The sequence below is a fragment of the Topomyia yanbarensis genome, chromosome 2 (assembly GCF_030247195.1).
Source record: "Topomyia yanbarensis strain Yona2022 chromosome 2, ASM3024719v1, whole genome shotgun sequence".
NCBI lineage: Eukaryota > Metazoa > Arthropoda > Insecta > Diptera > Culicidae > Topomyia > Topomyia yanbarensis.
The window spans coordinates 375718709-375734090 of NC_080671.1; the positions used below are offsets into that span (position 1 = coordinate 375718709).

The 15382-nt window shown below is 43.5% G+C and overlaps 1 protein-coding gene across 1 annotated transcript in view; it reads right to left on the bottom strand.

Moving 5' to 3' along the window:
- LOC131684617 (histone-lysine N-methyltransferase trithorax) overlaps window positions 1-15382 on the bottom strand; it is a 177829-nt gene that overhangs the window by 3490 nt on the left and 158957 nt on the right. The window contains exon 3 of the mRNA XM_058967638.1: window positions 11-9536. Coding sequence (XP_058823621.1) covers window positions 11-9536 — 9526 coding nt within the window. The remainder of the gene's footprint in view (window positions 1-10; window positions 9537-15382) is intronic.

Below are 15382 nucleotides of genomic sequence, written 5' to 3' on the forward strand. Positions count from 1 at the left end.
TTAGAATTACCTTGGAATCACTACATCGTCTATACTCTGTGCTACCACTGGCATAGGTTGCTTACGATGACGCGATGCAAGCCAACTGAACATGTCGTACTCTGACCGAGAGCTATACGGTTCACACCGGGCCGAGCCGAACTGATTTTCCTTGATGATATCGAAATAATCTTCGTAAATTGAAGAGATACCATCCGGCGTTGCAGAACTTTCTGATGCTGCCTTCTTGTGGTATTGTGGTTTGTACTGGGTACATTTCTCCACTCCTGGCAGTTGCTCCAACAGATATCGCATGGCATTCGTTTTCAAACCTAGCATCTGCACGCCAGCCATTTCCTCCAGTTGTCCTTCAGGAAGCGGTTGCAGCCCGTGAGCTTTCCGGGCGATTTGAACCGCTTCAAACAGTTTATCCCAAATTTCAACAATCGAAGTTGATTTGTAGGTGAACCCGTCCTGCGATTGAATCTCGTACAGTAGCTTTGGGCTGTTGGTTTTCGGCACTTTGCTCACCGGAGCTGGGTCGGTTTTACCTTTCTCTAGTATGTCTAACTGTGACTCACTGCTGGTTAGTAGATTACTGTTACAGCTAGGAGCAGGACTCACCACATTCGATATTGTATCATGATGTTCTTTTTGCTCGGCTTCGTAACCAGAATCGTCATCTTTTTTAGGATCACAGTCAAATATCGGAGGGATCATAAGTTCCGAAGCGTTCGTCGAGCCAGCAGGCGATGCGTTTGCACTAGCTTGAAGTTCCATGTTGAGTTCTTCTACCAGTTGTTGTTCTTCCTGGCTTTTAGTTGGACTAGAAGCTTCCAGTACCTGATCGTGTTGAATTTTTCGCAGCAGTTCCGAGCTGTCTGTGTGATCACATTCACTGAAAGCATCCTCTTCGTTGGTCTGCTGTTCGAGATTGTCCAATATCTCCGATATCTTGTTCTTGATTTCGGGTGATTCTGATTCGTCATTCAAGCTGGGTGAATCCACACTAGACGAGTCCAGTGGGTCTTCTTGCAGGCTTTCGGCGAGCATCTCTTCGGTTTCCGTAAACATCCGATCGGTCGATTCGATTGACTTAATTTCAATGTCAGCGATGTTCGGATGATAGGATATACTTGTAGACGTTACCGAAGGTGTATTGCTAATGGGAATCAATGAGCCGTGTTGGTCTAAGCTTAGGGTGAACTGGAAGTTCTGTTGTTGATGATCGATTACGCTCAACTGGTCGTCAATAGGCGATTGTTGTTGTAGCAGTTCAATCGGCTTGATTTCGATTTCAAAGTTGTTTTCTTTGACCAACTTATCGGATTGATTGATGTCCGTTGAGTCAGAAATGAAATTATGATTGGGTATTATGGAGATTTCGTCGTTTTTGTCCGGCATTGTGTTCAACAGTTTCAGTGGGGGAGGCGTTTGCGGAACCTCCGGCGATTTCGGCAGGATAAGCGAAGCTTGCATGGGAAGGACTCTATTGGTTGGACGGTTCTGAATCATGCCGGTGTTTGTGTTGTTGTTATTGCACGCGCTGTTGTTGCTGATGGTGGTGGTAGTTTGCTGGATCGGGTTGACCACGTTGGTGGGAATATTGGAGTAAAGTGGCATTGGGTACGGTGCTGTTGGCAGAGTGATGCTTGCCGTTTGTGTTGGTGTGATAGTGATTGATTGTGAGTTTGCCATTGCGATAGACCCGGCAGTCGTTGGTATAGTTGAGCTGCTGCTGGTTGCGAGTGACATTGTTATTTGAGAAACTTTGTTATTGGTTTCCATTGGCGAAAAGGGTTTCTGCGATTGTGCTGTCGATTGTGAAACTGTTTGTTGTATGTTCGAGTTGAAGTTGCCGGTTGGAACCATGTTTATTTGAATGGACTGCGGCTGCTGTTGAAGCTGCGGTTGACTAGCTTGGAAGGATGCATTGGTGGGCATGCGAGGGAACGGTTTCACGTCAGGTTTTTTCAGAAGAGATGCAGTTTTTGGGGGCTGCTGATTGGCGGTGGGGATAAATTCAACAGAACTTTTCGAATGAATCTTCGTGGCCATGGAGGTGATCGGAAGCGGCATCTTATCCAGCGAGCAAGGTTTTTCGTTGTTGATGCTTGGTTTGATTGGAACTAATTGAGCTTGCGAGTTAGAGTTGATGGGCAATCCTGCTTGAGTAATCTGTTGGACAGGTTTCTGCTGTTGGTGAAGTGTTTGGGGTGATTGTGGAGAAGACAGCGGCGGAGATAGTAACGTTTGTCGTTGCTTCACCGGTTTTGCAATAATTTTAGGTTTGTTATGATTTATTGTTTTTGTGATCGGTTTGATGACGTTTGAAAGCTTGGTTGTTGTTGTCATCGCAGTGGCCGTAGTGTAGACTGCAGTAGAACCGGATGTCTGGAAGTTTAGTCTCTGCGACGACATAGAGGTGTTCAAATGTTCCGACGTCTTTACTAGCGGGTTGGGCATGACTTTGTTTACAAGCTGCGGCTGAGCTTTGGGTATAATACTTTTGATTCCTGTGCTGGATTTCAACGGATTAACTGTTGTAGTTTGGGGCTGATGCTGCTGGACAAATGTAGACTGGGGCTCAATTTTCCAAGTTTGCACCGGAGTAGATTGGCTAACGGCAACTGTAGCCTGCACCGTCTGCTGTTGAGGTGCCGGTGTCACTGACGGATTTGGCTGAATTTGAGCTTGTTGAATGATTCCAGTTGGAGATTGAAGCTGCATAGATGCTATACTTTGCTGAGATGTGGTGCCATCGTTGTTCAGCACCACATAACCGCTGGGAACTTCAACAATCGGTTCAATTTTGCTAGCTTGGAAAACCTGAGTTGTAGTAGCGGAGAAGCTTGAGTTTTGACTCAGAACACCTTGCATGGCTGTTGAAACAAACTGCTGTGATGACATAACCGTATTCTGAACAATCGTCTCCAGACCGTAGTAAACGGATGGACTGGTAAGGTACATGCAACCGGATGTAGGATCAGTTACCATTTCCAATGTCGGTGTAGGGGCAGCTCCTAGAACCATCTGTTCAGTTGACATCATCCCGCACTGAATGGTGGTAGCCTGCGGTTGAATTATCGTTCCGATAACTTGAGGTTGCGGGGCGGCCAGCTGAAGGGCACTAGCAGGTATCATTGAGTATCCACCAGTTCCGTTCGGAATAAGAATATTGTTTGCCGCTGCTGTGAGTGATCCATCCCCGGCGGTGGTCATAGCGTATCCATTTTGGGTTAGTACATTTGTCGGAGTCGTTAGGTACTGAACAGGGCTCTGATCCGTTACGTAGGATATTTGGTTTCCTCCCACCTGCTGTACGATGATGGGTTGGTTAGCTTGCTGGAAAATGATGGGGTTGTTTGTAGTTGCAGTTGTTGGATGCGGCGTTGCGGCATTCGCTGGTCGGATTAAGGGGTATGATGTGTTGATAAGTTGAATCTGCTGCTGCGGTTGTTGTTGCGTGGATATCGGTTGGGATATGGTTTGAATCGACTGGGGCTGCGGAGTCGGTGCTTGCTGAATGGCAATTGGTTCCTGCTTTTTCATGTGGATAGTTTTGTTAGAGGTTGCCGTGGCTGTGGGAGTGATCCTTTTGGCTTTAATTGGTGTTGGCGATTGGGAAACTCGAGAAAAAGTGTGCTTTTTAGGAGACACCGTTGGGTATATCAGTTGCTTCTTTTGAGTATGATTTTGAAGGATAGTAGCTTGCGGTTGCTGATGTTGAGGAGTTGATACTGTAACGATCTGAGGTTGGCCATTCGGTCCAATTGTAATAATCTGTTGCTGCTGCTGTTGTTGGGGAATAACGTTTATTCCGTTGCCGGTGTTCAAAAAATTGTTCGAGAGTGAAATGGTTTGAGGGGTTTGAGCAGTTGGTGCTGGCTGAATATACCGTGGTTTATTCTGAACAAAGGTGTGCTGGTTGTCCAGAGACTGTTGGAAATTAATAGGTTGAGCGAAAATTTGGCCCTGGTTCGAAAAAATCATGTTTCCTCCAATGTTCGAGAATGTTCCTTGCAGAGGGATCTGTTGCGTTCCCGTGGAGGTTTGGATGGGAATACCAGATGATAGTTGATTGATCGTAATCGGCATGGACACTGGAATATTCGAGAGAATCGCTTGGTTGTTCAAATTCCCCAGATTAATGGTTTGATTGTTCAGACCGGAAATGACCGATATTGTTGGATTCGCTTGCTGATTCTGACCCATTTGATTATACATATCGGTAGTCATGCTTTGAGATGTCTGTGGCAAGATGAACGTACTATTTCCGAGTTGACTAGCAACTTGCGCTTGCTGTTGCTCTGGGCTTAACAGTCGTGGAGATCGAGTTTCCGAATCGCTCTCGCTCGTAGAAAGTACTTCACATGAATTCAAATGTCGCTGATAGGATTCCTGATTTCGGTATGTTGCATGACAACGATCACACCGTACGGGAGCTTCAATCATACTGGAAGAATAAATTTTCATTTCTCCAGATTCTCCACAAAAATCGTCCATTCCATCCAACTGGGATATTTTCAGTTTTTCAAACACACTCATACCGTCGGTTAGACTCTCTCCTCCTCCTCCGACTTTCCTATTTGCACTCCAGTTGAAATCGTCACTCGGCAAAGATCTTCGTCGTTCTAACATGTTTACCGCGGTATCATCCTTTATCCTACCTAGCGACAGAACATCGGCCAGTTTACTTATCTTTCGGCGTTTAGCCACAACAGCTGCCGTCGATTCTAGCTTTGAATTCCATGAAAAACTGCTCGAACGTTGACCTGCAACACGACCACCAGCTACCGCTCGGGACAATATATCCGTTTTGCTGCGCTTCAGCTCCCGATTAACTGAAGGCTGTTTCATGGCACTCAATAACGCATCCTCAATACCAGGAGTTGCAATACTTTTCATCCACCCATCATTACTCAGCTCCCCACTGCATTTCATGATCGCTTCGTTAATATCATCTTCATCAACATCCATTTCGTCGTCCTTCGAACCACCGGTTGCATTACTGCTGTTACTGCTACTGCTGCTACCTAGTCCAACTTCTTTCAAAATCTCCGCATTAAAGTTGTTCTCATTCTTCAGATCCATCGCAATTAAATCATCGTACGTCATCAGTTTAGGTAATATATCGAGCATACTGATACCATCTAAAATGTCATGCGGAATATCCTCAAATATGGCATCTTTGATCTCCTGCGGTAGTAAATCATTGTTATTCTGCGGTTCTTCGTCGTTAGTGTCATCTCCGGTTTCCAGTAACTGTTTAACTTGTTTTTCCCGTGGCACTCCCGAAGTACTCGGCACTGGTTCCGATTCCGGTTCGTCACTATTCAAACTGTTATGCCATTTACTGATTTGTGTAAGACCCCACTGGACCAGACTGCTGTTCAGGCTGTGATCCACTGTGAAGTTTCGACCGAAATCTGTTCCATAGCAATAATTGTTATTCTGAATGGTCGTTTTGATCTTGTATTGTACAATTTTCCACGGTTCTTTCGAACTCCAATAGAGCCTGGTACACTCAAAATCCGTTGGTACGATCGCGTCCGAATGATCGCTGAACATTGGGACTATATGACCAAGCTTTTTAACACTCAACGATCCAATCATGAACTGAACCTTGCCCGGTTCGACAAATTTCTTTTTCCGCCTATCCAACTCAACGTACACCGATCGGTTAATTTCGAAGCACTTCTCCACCTGACACTTCTTTTTGGCCGCTTCGGCTGCATGCTGCGGACAGAACAACGTCTTATCTTGCATGAATATGCAACCGACTTGTCGCGCACAGGGGAAGTGAAAGTGTTCCGCGCAATGTTTGGCATTGCATCGTACCGTAGCACCCTTGACACCACAGTGGCGACAGTTCTTCGAACGTCCCCGAGATACAGCTGAGTGAACATTCTGCAATGACCCGTCGATCTCTTCAAACACTTCCGCCGTCCACAGAGCACAGTTTGTGTGCACCCAGTTATTTTGACCACAATACAACAGACGAGATTCGTGCAATGGTAGCCCTTCGCCCTGCTGCTTGCAAAACATACATATGCGACAATCATCCAACTCGGACGATTCGTAGAAATAGTCGTCGATGTCGTTCAATGGGATATCAATACTCGGAACCTTCTGGTCGGTGTCCATAACCAAATCCGCTGCAGGATTATAATCGCACATTTCCTCCCCACACATGGCCTCCTCCAGGGCATCTGTACAGGCCTTGGTCTCATTTTGGAACCAGGGAAACGTTTCACTAAGGAATTCTTTGTACGCCGTTGACAAATCCTCCGACCCGATAGCATTGATCAACGTATTCATATCATAGTTGAAGTCCTGCAACGAATAGTACTCATTTGCGTTGATTTTCTGTTTGATTTCTACTAGAGTGATATCCGCTGGTTTGGAGGGTCTCAGTGAGCAGTAGCATTTTGTGTTCGAAGGAAAACTGGAACTGCTGCTACTGCTTTCGCTGTTGAAATCATAAATTGATTCCTGCTCATCGAGCTTGGCTTTCTTTGAAACCGATTCTTCCTTAGCTGAATTAAAACCAAAGAAAGTAATACTTTTTCCGGAACTCACGGAACAAACACAATTGCTCGTCTTCTTCCGTGGACTCAACTTCAGCAAAGCGCACGCCTGCCGACTTTTGCTTAGCAATTTAACGACACTTAGTAAACCAGCTTTGAACTCGCCGGCCACTGCATCCCGCCAAACGTTTCCATGTTCATTGTTTTTCCCACACTTCTTGCAAATAAACTCAATGTTCTCCGGCAACGCACTCAACATATTGTACTGCTCATCGGTAAGTCCTTCGCATTTTGCATGCACCCACCGCTTGCAGTCTCCACACTCCATCATCTTCAGGTCAAAATCATTGTCTTCATAGCACCGTTGACACAGCGGACAAAAATTGCCCTTTTGTCGCAGTCGAAAGCAAGGGGTACACATTGGTAGATTGCCAATGAACTTTGTCACATTGGTTGTCGAGCAGCTCTTACACTTGAGACATCCCGCACAAATCAACGGTCGATCCGCACCCAATAACCGCTTGCTGGTACCCAAGCAGGTGGTATGATAGTTCTTGCCGCACTTTTGACACTTGACTTTGCTGCCAGCAGCCATGTTGCAAGTGTAGCAAACCGTGCACCGAGGACACATCCAGTTGAACCGATTGAGTGCTTGTTGTTGAGGCGTAGCTCCTCCCACATTCGTTGTACTCGTTAGTTCCAATAAACTGACATTGGTGTCATCCAGTGAAACTGTTCGAATATTGTACTCATCTTTCACGCAGTACTGATGGTAAGGTTCACAGCAGCAAACGCAAAATAGAAGCTCATCCAGTCCGGAACTACCGCAGAGGAAGCAGAGAGCTTTCAAAGGGACATCTTCGGATAGTATTAATCCGAATCCGGTTCGACTGACTTCGGCTGGGTCGTAATTTTCCCAAAAATCGATCGATATAAGGGGGACGTTTGGAACTTCAGCTATGCCCTGCTGACCCGCAGCTCGGACATTGGTGTTGAAACTTTTGGTTATGGCGTTAATGTTTTGTTTGAGCACCTGCGGTCGAAACGATGACGTAGCCTTCCTGGTTGCTGGTCGTTCTATTTCCTCGACTTTTTTAATGGGCTCTTTCTCTTTCACCTCCACTTCAACTTTCACCACAGGTGGAGGCCGTGGCTGTTCTACCTTTATCTCTTCGACCTCCTCCTTGGTCGGGGTCGTTTGATTAGAGTCCACAAGTTTGTCTTCATCGATCACCAACTCTTTCTCCGTAGATCCACTCGTATCAGCGTCTGCTGGTGTTGCTGGTGGACTCAATGCCAAATTGTCGGGTTCCTTACACTCAACACACTGATAATCATCACTAAGTTTGGGTGTTGCAGGACGCAGTGGCATTTCGGTTGCTGTGTCCAAAACCAAGGGAAGCTGATCAGTTACATCAGCTACACTGTCACTGGGTGGCGTTTCAATATTCTCCAACGTCGTATCGTCGTCGGGGAAGGTGGCCAATGGTTGACCGAGTACGATGGAAGCGCTCCGGCAAACATGCTTGACGCGGGGACCTTTCAGATCTATTCGTTGTCGTTTGTCATTAGGATTTGCTGCACCTGATACTTGCGTTAATGCCGCTGCATCCGTTGCGACTGTGTCACTTGCAGTCATTACTGAAGCAGTGACAGTTGTTGTTGTTGCATTACCAGCGGCCAGCGGTGAAGAGTTTGCAGTTACACCAGCGTTTGCTGCTGCTTCAGTCTTACTCCGTGTTCTGATACTGTTAGTGGATTCTTCTGTAGCTTCACTTACATCAGAATCTTTTTTCTCTTTTTCCGTGATAGAAGACTCCTCGCTTATCTGCACCAACGGGCTTTTATTTCCTTTCGGACTGGACAATGCACTGGGCGTCAACATTATCGGCTTGTCGCTTATGTTGAGCTTAATTGACGGCAAACTGCCAAAAGTATTGTTGTTTTGCACCAAGGGATTTGCAAGCGAAAGAAACGAATTTGTTTTGGCAAAATCGGGTTTCTCCGAGCCGGAAGCATTCCAAAGCCCTCTCGAAGCCGAAGAATTTTTACAACTGGTTAAACTAGTTGAGAAAATGTTATTCTCGGTTGTTTCATTCTTGACTGGACTAATTTTTGATCCAGTACTTGGCTGCCCCTCGGTTTGTCTCAGTGTAATAGGAAGCGTTTGCGTTAGTCGAACTTTCAACACTGGGGGCACCTGGAAACTTCCTAGACATTTCCTCAACCAGCAAGCATGACAGCGTTCCTTGAAAATGTGCCTAGTCTTAACGTGATCAGGCCGAATAACGGATGGAGGTCCGATTGAGCACTTGCCTTCATTTTTGCATTTCATTGTTACGTTAGTGTTAGTTGGACTCGACGAACTGGCCAACTTTTTGACCATCTTCGAGATAAACTTCCGGCAAATATCACAACAACTAACACCAAATTTTTTTGCAGGTTGCTGATAATAGCGAGTGTTACAGGCGATGCCACAAATACTGCAACTAGAACCCATAAGGGAAGCAGCAGCAGCGGTTGTTGCAGTCGAACCGGTCAGGGCCGCAGTTAGTGCGTTAGAGAAGATTTTCGACGAATCCAAACTGGCTCCCGGTTTCAGATGCAACGAGAACGGCCCATCAGTGACCGCAGATGGCACTTGGGAGGAAGGAGTTGAACCAATTCCGTTTTGATTACTACTGCCGCCAGTGTTAATACTGTTGCCTACCCCAGCTCCGGTGGTCGATCCAGACGCTGCCAGTGGATTGGAGTTCAGTAAGGATGTCGTGAACTGCAGTCGGGGCTGGCGGAGAATACTTTTGCCAAAGATTGACGTTGCTGATGCTAGACCCGCACTGGGACTGGACGTAAGACTAGATGTAGTGGAAGAGAGTACCGAGGGTTTCACCAGCACTAGGGAACTGGCAGGGGTGGTGGTGCTGCTGTTGTTGGAGGGGCTGCTATCGAGAAGAGTAGTTTTAGCGAAAGGGTTGTTGATGCTGCTCGGTGGTCGTGCAGGTTCAGAGTCGGCGGGGTCCGATGAATCTGTAAAGAGAAAAGTTATTTAAAAACCGTGGCGATACTATCTGGATGTTTGTAGTGTAACTACACGCCTTAGATTCACTACTACTTTAAAAGTAAGATTTAATTTGTGAATTTGTTCTGCGGTTTACTAGTCCATGATTCAAATGTTAGTAAAATGATTATATTTTAATATGCGCATTATAGGGTAGTATAAGATATCATAGTTCAACCGCCCAAATAGCACAGTACTGGTATATCTCGATAGTACGTACACTAGACTGCCCGGAAAAATAATGAATTTTTGAAAACTCAATCGGCCCACCTCTGAGTCGATTCCTAGTCCCACCAGGAGTATGTGCTCCAAATTTGAAGCAAAGCGGACAAGTCTAGCTACCGGACCAACATGCCTGAAGTTTGCATGGGATTTTTCGACAATTTACATGGAGAAAACCCACTCGCATTTTCGCCGCTAGGTTGTATTATCACTGTAAGTGAAAATAAGAAAGATAATTTAATTGTCTACAACTTTGTCGAAGAGTGCTAGTCAATCCGGCTTTGTTGAAAGAAGTTAATAAACTTTTAACGAAGTGATGTCTGAGTCCGTAGCGTAGGGGAACTGGGGGCAAGTCCGACACCTTAAGCGCAATCATTTTTCTAAAATACCAAAAAGCTCCAAAAATTGTATATTCTGTGCGTAATCCTTGTTTACATGGTTCTTAACAAGATATAATTTTTTAAGCGTTTCAAAAAATTGGATTCATTAAAAATTATTGGTTGCCAAAAAATGGAGAAAAATAACATTTTAAAAACGCTGCGGGTAAGACCGACACCCCGAAGTGGCACGAGCGTCACCCTTGTTAGCTTTCTTTTTGTCCAATTTTTTTCATTAAAAATGTGTTGTGTATGTGTGATAAAGTGTAACTATGTGTATATGAGTATGTGTGATACAAATGCATGCTTTCTGGAATTTCATCGCGTAGCAAGAGGAAGAGAGGAAGGTGTGAATAAATAATGTTCAACACTTGGTTTGTATTATGGTAAAGATTTTCCCTCTTAATCTTTTCAAGCTTTATTAGCGCTTGTGAAGCCATTCTAAGAAGTAAGATCCGTTCTGCAAGAAGAATATATCCCCTGTTACTAAGATTCATTCACTTAGAAGTAACATACGCTTTTGTAGTAAGCTATCCGATTCGTGTTATGATTTTTCGGAACTCTGTTGATCAACAATCCGGCAGTCGATGGAAATTGTTATTTAATATCATTTTAGAATTTCATATTAGATTATCCTTTTTCCTTTCGTTTTATAATAAAACTATGAATCGCGCTCAATTCGATTTTTAATTTTTTGGTCGACAATACTGACAAGGAATAAATGCAAATACCAGAGTTTCCGTATATTTCAAATATTAACATGATGTTATAAAAGTAGAATACCATAAACAACTCCCAGTCGTTCGCATTGAATCAGAAATGAACTCAATCATAAATAAATAGCGTGTCGATCTTACCCCTCCTAAAACTGTCGGTCTTACCCCAACAGTGCACATTTTTGTTAAATGCCCAATAAACAGTGTTGGAATACTCAAACTTTTCCTCAACGCAGATAAATAATGATATGGAGAGTAGATTAGAATGTGCGGCAAAAATACTGGTGATTTCCAAAGCCTTTGTGCTGTTAAAACCTTAAAGTGTTTCAACTAAAAATAACATCCAAGTGCGCATCAACTTTGTTTTCGCATGTTTTGTTTATTTTGTGACGTTGGATGAATCTACATGGCATCTGTGTGTCTCGAAATGCTCAAAATAATCGTACTAATGATATCCTGTTATTATTGTATGATTCAAAATTTTATATCTGGGAAAAGTCGTGGGGTGTCGGGCTTACCCACGGTGTCGGACTTGCCCCCAGTTCCCCTAGCAGTGCATGGTTGTGTATTAGTACTCGATTTCCGCGAACTATGCATTTTTGTGATATAATGGTTAGATTTAGCTGAATAGTATGTTCAGAGGAATTGTAATACATGATACAAGTTATCTTTTAATTAGAACATTTTAGTTCCACCTGTGACCGCATAGAGGGCGCCAATACTAACTTTTGATAAAAGAGAGATAGAATATTGAGATGGAGGAATTACTGAAAAAAGCCTGTTCTACAACTCTGTTGAAGACACCTAATTTCTATCTCTTTCCGTTGAAAAGTAAGTGTTGGCACCCTCTATGAGGTAAATTCTGGAACTAAAATGTTCTAACCAAAACATCACTCGTATTATTTAGGATAATTCTTTTAAACATGCTATTGAGCTAAACCGAACCATTATTTCACGAAATCGTTTAGTTCGTGAGAATTGAGTACTAATACATAACCATGCATTGCTAGGCCCCATGCAAAACTGACTCAGACATCACTTCGTTAAAAGTTTAATAACTTCTTTCAGCTAAGCCGGATTGATTAGCAGTCTTCGACAAAGTTGTAGACAATTAAGTTATTTTTCTTATTTTCACTTACAGTGATAATACAATGCATATAGTGGCACCTAGCGGCGAAAACGCGAGCTAGTGGGTTTTCTCCATGTAAATTGTCGAAAAATCCCGTACAAACTTCAGGCACGTTGGTCCGGAACCTAGACTTGTCCGATTTGCTTCAAATTTGGAGCAAATACTGGGTGGGAATAGGAATCGACGCAGGGGTGGGCCGATAAGGGTAATTTTTTTTCTTGTCACTCTAACGTACACCTTCGCTTTGTCTTTTAGTGGTACACTGTCCTGTCATTAGGTACCTAATTTTAGAAAGTTTACAATGTATGTAAATTTTTATCCCTTATGGGCAGCTGGGCCGAGGGTTTCATACATCCGGTGGCTAGCGGGTTTCATACATCCTTGACCTGACGGACGAAGCAATAGTGCCTAGAACACAGTCAACGCAGATCCAAGGTCATCATTGAAATGATAAGTCCTGTGTTTGAGATGTACTTGTCCCGGATACCAGATGAATACCTGTAATTTTTGCGTGTGACATTGTATGTATAAGTCTAATTGTGAGTCCTACTGTGGTCGTGTGTGCGTGGAAGCTGTGAGTTTTACCGTTCGAGCCTAGGGTCTGTCTGAGTTGTTCGCAATAGTGCGTAGATGTTTTTTTCGAGAGTTGTCCTGCTGGAGCTGTAGGGGCTTGGAGGAGCTTCCCATCAGAATCACTCGCTACAATTGCAGACTAGACGTGAAATGTCCCACACTAAAATACTGCTTAAGGCCAATTGCAACAGGTCGCGAGGGCACGATCGCGTGTATCATCTCGAGGGGCTCGAGCGTTTGTGCGTTTACGTGCTCAATATCGTGGGCGTTTGCATGTCGCGTGTGGTAGCGTGTACGCAACTTCGCATGTATAAATTCAATTGTATAATCGTGTGTTCCTGCATGATCGGACCGTGAATCTGATACTTAAACCTCAAAAAGCTAAAGCTCCTGAGACCCAAGGAAATCAAAAGCCTTTTTTGTCGTTTTATCAGAGAGAGAGAATCGAAAGACCGATAACGCTCGATCATTCGCATTTCAAATTATAAGTTCATTCAAACTAGAGAACTGTAACTAGCCGGGCCACAGAGACCCGTTGCCTTTTTGAGGGTTAATTTCTAGCGTATGGCTCAGACCCTAGAAGAGAGTGAATTCTTTCATTTCACTAGAGCTCCCGGTCATGTTGGCAAGGTGACGTGCTGTCATTTTTTATTAGTCGAACTTAAGGCACGGATCTAGGCTGCTCTGGCTGAGTAGGGACTTTCGGGCGTAATCGAATCTTGATCGCACGAACACGAGCGTTCGTAGCTTCACTCTTGGGGCGTGGATGATCGCGAAGGGATTGAGCGTTTGTATGTTAACGTGTTTGTCGCTTGCGCTACCGTGTTTGTATTTTTGCGTGCATAAATTTGTTTTTATAACCATGTGGCCATTCGCACATTCGCGTGTATTCTTGAATGATCGCGCGAGGATTGTGAACCTGATGCTTAAGGGGTTATATAAAAAGTTGGAATTTTTTTTTATTGAATATTCTGAATGTACATACTTTTGAAAACATCTGTGCGAAATTTCATCCAGGTCGAAGCATCAGATTTCAAACTACAGCCGTTCGCAGCGCGCAGGTTCTTCACGAGTGAAGTTAACGCAAAACTTTAAACGCAATGATCTCGGAGTTATGTTTTTTGAAATGTACCTTTGCGGTGAACGTGATATCTCAAAAACTAATCATCCGATCTTCATAATTTTTTTTGATTTGTTTGTATTAATATTCTCGTGTACTTGAACGGTTTCTTTTTGATCCAATAATTTTCGATTCTTCGCAATGAATTTTTGTTTAAAATTTTTAACACCACAAAACACGATTTTTCGGTCAACATGTTTTTTTTTATCGGAAAATAATTTTTTATTGGGAAACCGATCCGTTCAAGTACACCACAATCCATTTTTCTTCAATACTCTTTTTACTTTTATTTCTGTTGAGCGGTTCGGCTTGGAGAGCGTTCAACGCAAACCCCTGCCAAAAACACGTTTCGGTGGCTAGGCCATAACTACACCAACCTTGCATATTTTTTAATTCAATCTGTTTTTTTTCAAACTTTGATAGTAGTAGTACGAACCGTATTTCGCTTCTTCAAATAAAATTTGCATAAAACACTTTAAAAAATCACAACTTAGCCCACTTTTTCGCCACAACTTTGAATATAACCCCTTAATTTTTAGTGTATCGTACAGATGCTAGAAGAGAATCAATTTTTTCATATCATTAGAGTTCCCAATCAACTGAAGGCATGAGTCTAGGCTGCTAGGACCGAGGGTAGAGATTTCCGGAGGTGATAGATAGGACCAATAGAAGTACACCAAAAACAATGGTAGAAGAAAAAAATACGTGTGACATGTAATCGAACTACTTTAACACGTTTAAGTGTTATCAAATGATGTTTACCTACCATTAACGACAATTGCTTCAGTTGAAAATTCAACATGCTAGTCTCACCGGGAATGAATGATTCACGTGCGATCGCAAATTAATTGTACCTTAATTGATCCAATCGGGAAGGATACGCCACTATTCTACCATATACGCCAGTTCAGCATCTATTCCCTGACCCAGCTGTCACGATTATACAGACGAACACATACATAAATAGATATACGAGTAGCACATAACAATTGTACACTAGTACCTACTAAACCTACAATTATTACGAACTATCATTAGCAGGCTTCTACTTATACATTTGATTAGCTTGTGCACGATGACGAAGGCGACCGATAAATCGACACACAATGATTCCCACTGTGAGCCTTGTCCACCAACACTGCTATTAAACTGTGAAACAATGTCTGCAAACACGGCCCATAGCAGAATGTAATACACGTCGACCCGCTAGTCGGCCACGCCAGCGCGCACAGGCTAGCAGTTGAGCATAAAATAAGGCACGTAGGCCGTCTCGGTCTCCTCGATGCACAACTATTGAGCCGTAATGCAATAACCATCTTAAAGCAATTGCCTGTCAGAGTAGACCAGTGCGCCGCCGGTAATTTTTAACGTACGCCGACGTCGAAAGGTCCCACGCCGACGATTCGCGAACTCGAAAATTGTTGACTCATAATTTTATCCACAAATCTAGCAACTTTATCTATGTACCGAATATACGACGTTAACTGATTCATGTTTTATCACATCTTAATCATTATTTGGTATTAGTGGTTGACATTTGGATTACAAAATTAAAATAGTCTTGATATTTTCTCGATAACCATTACACGCTCGGAATATTAATCATGGATCCATTCTTGCTTCGTGAACTGGATATGATTCCGAGCATATAAGTCAAAATTCACCATTCGTGTGCGTG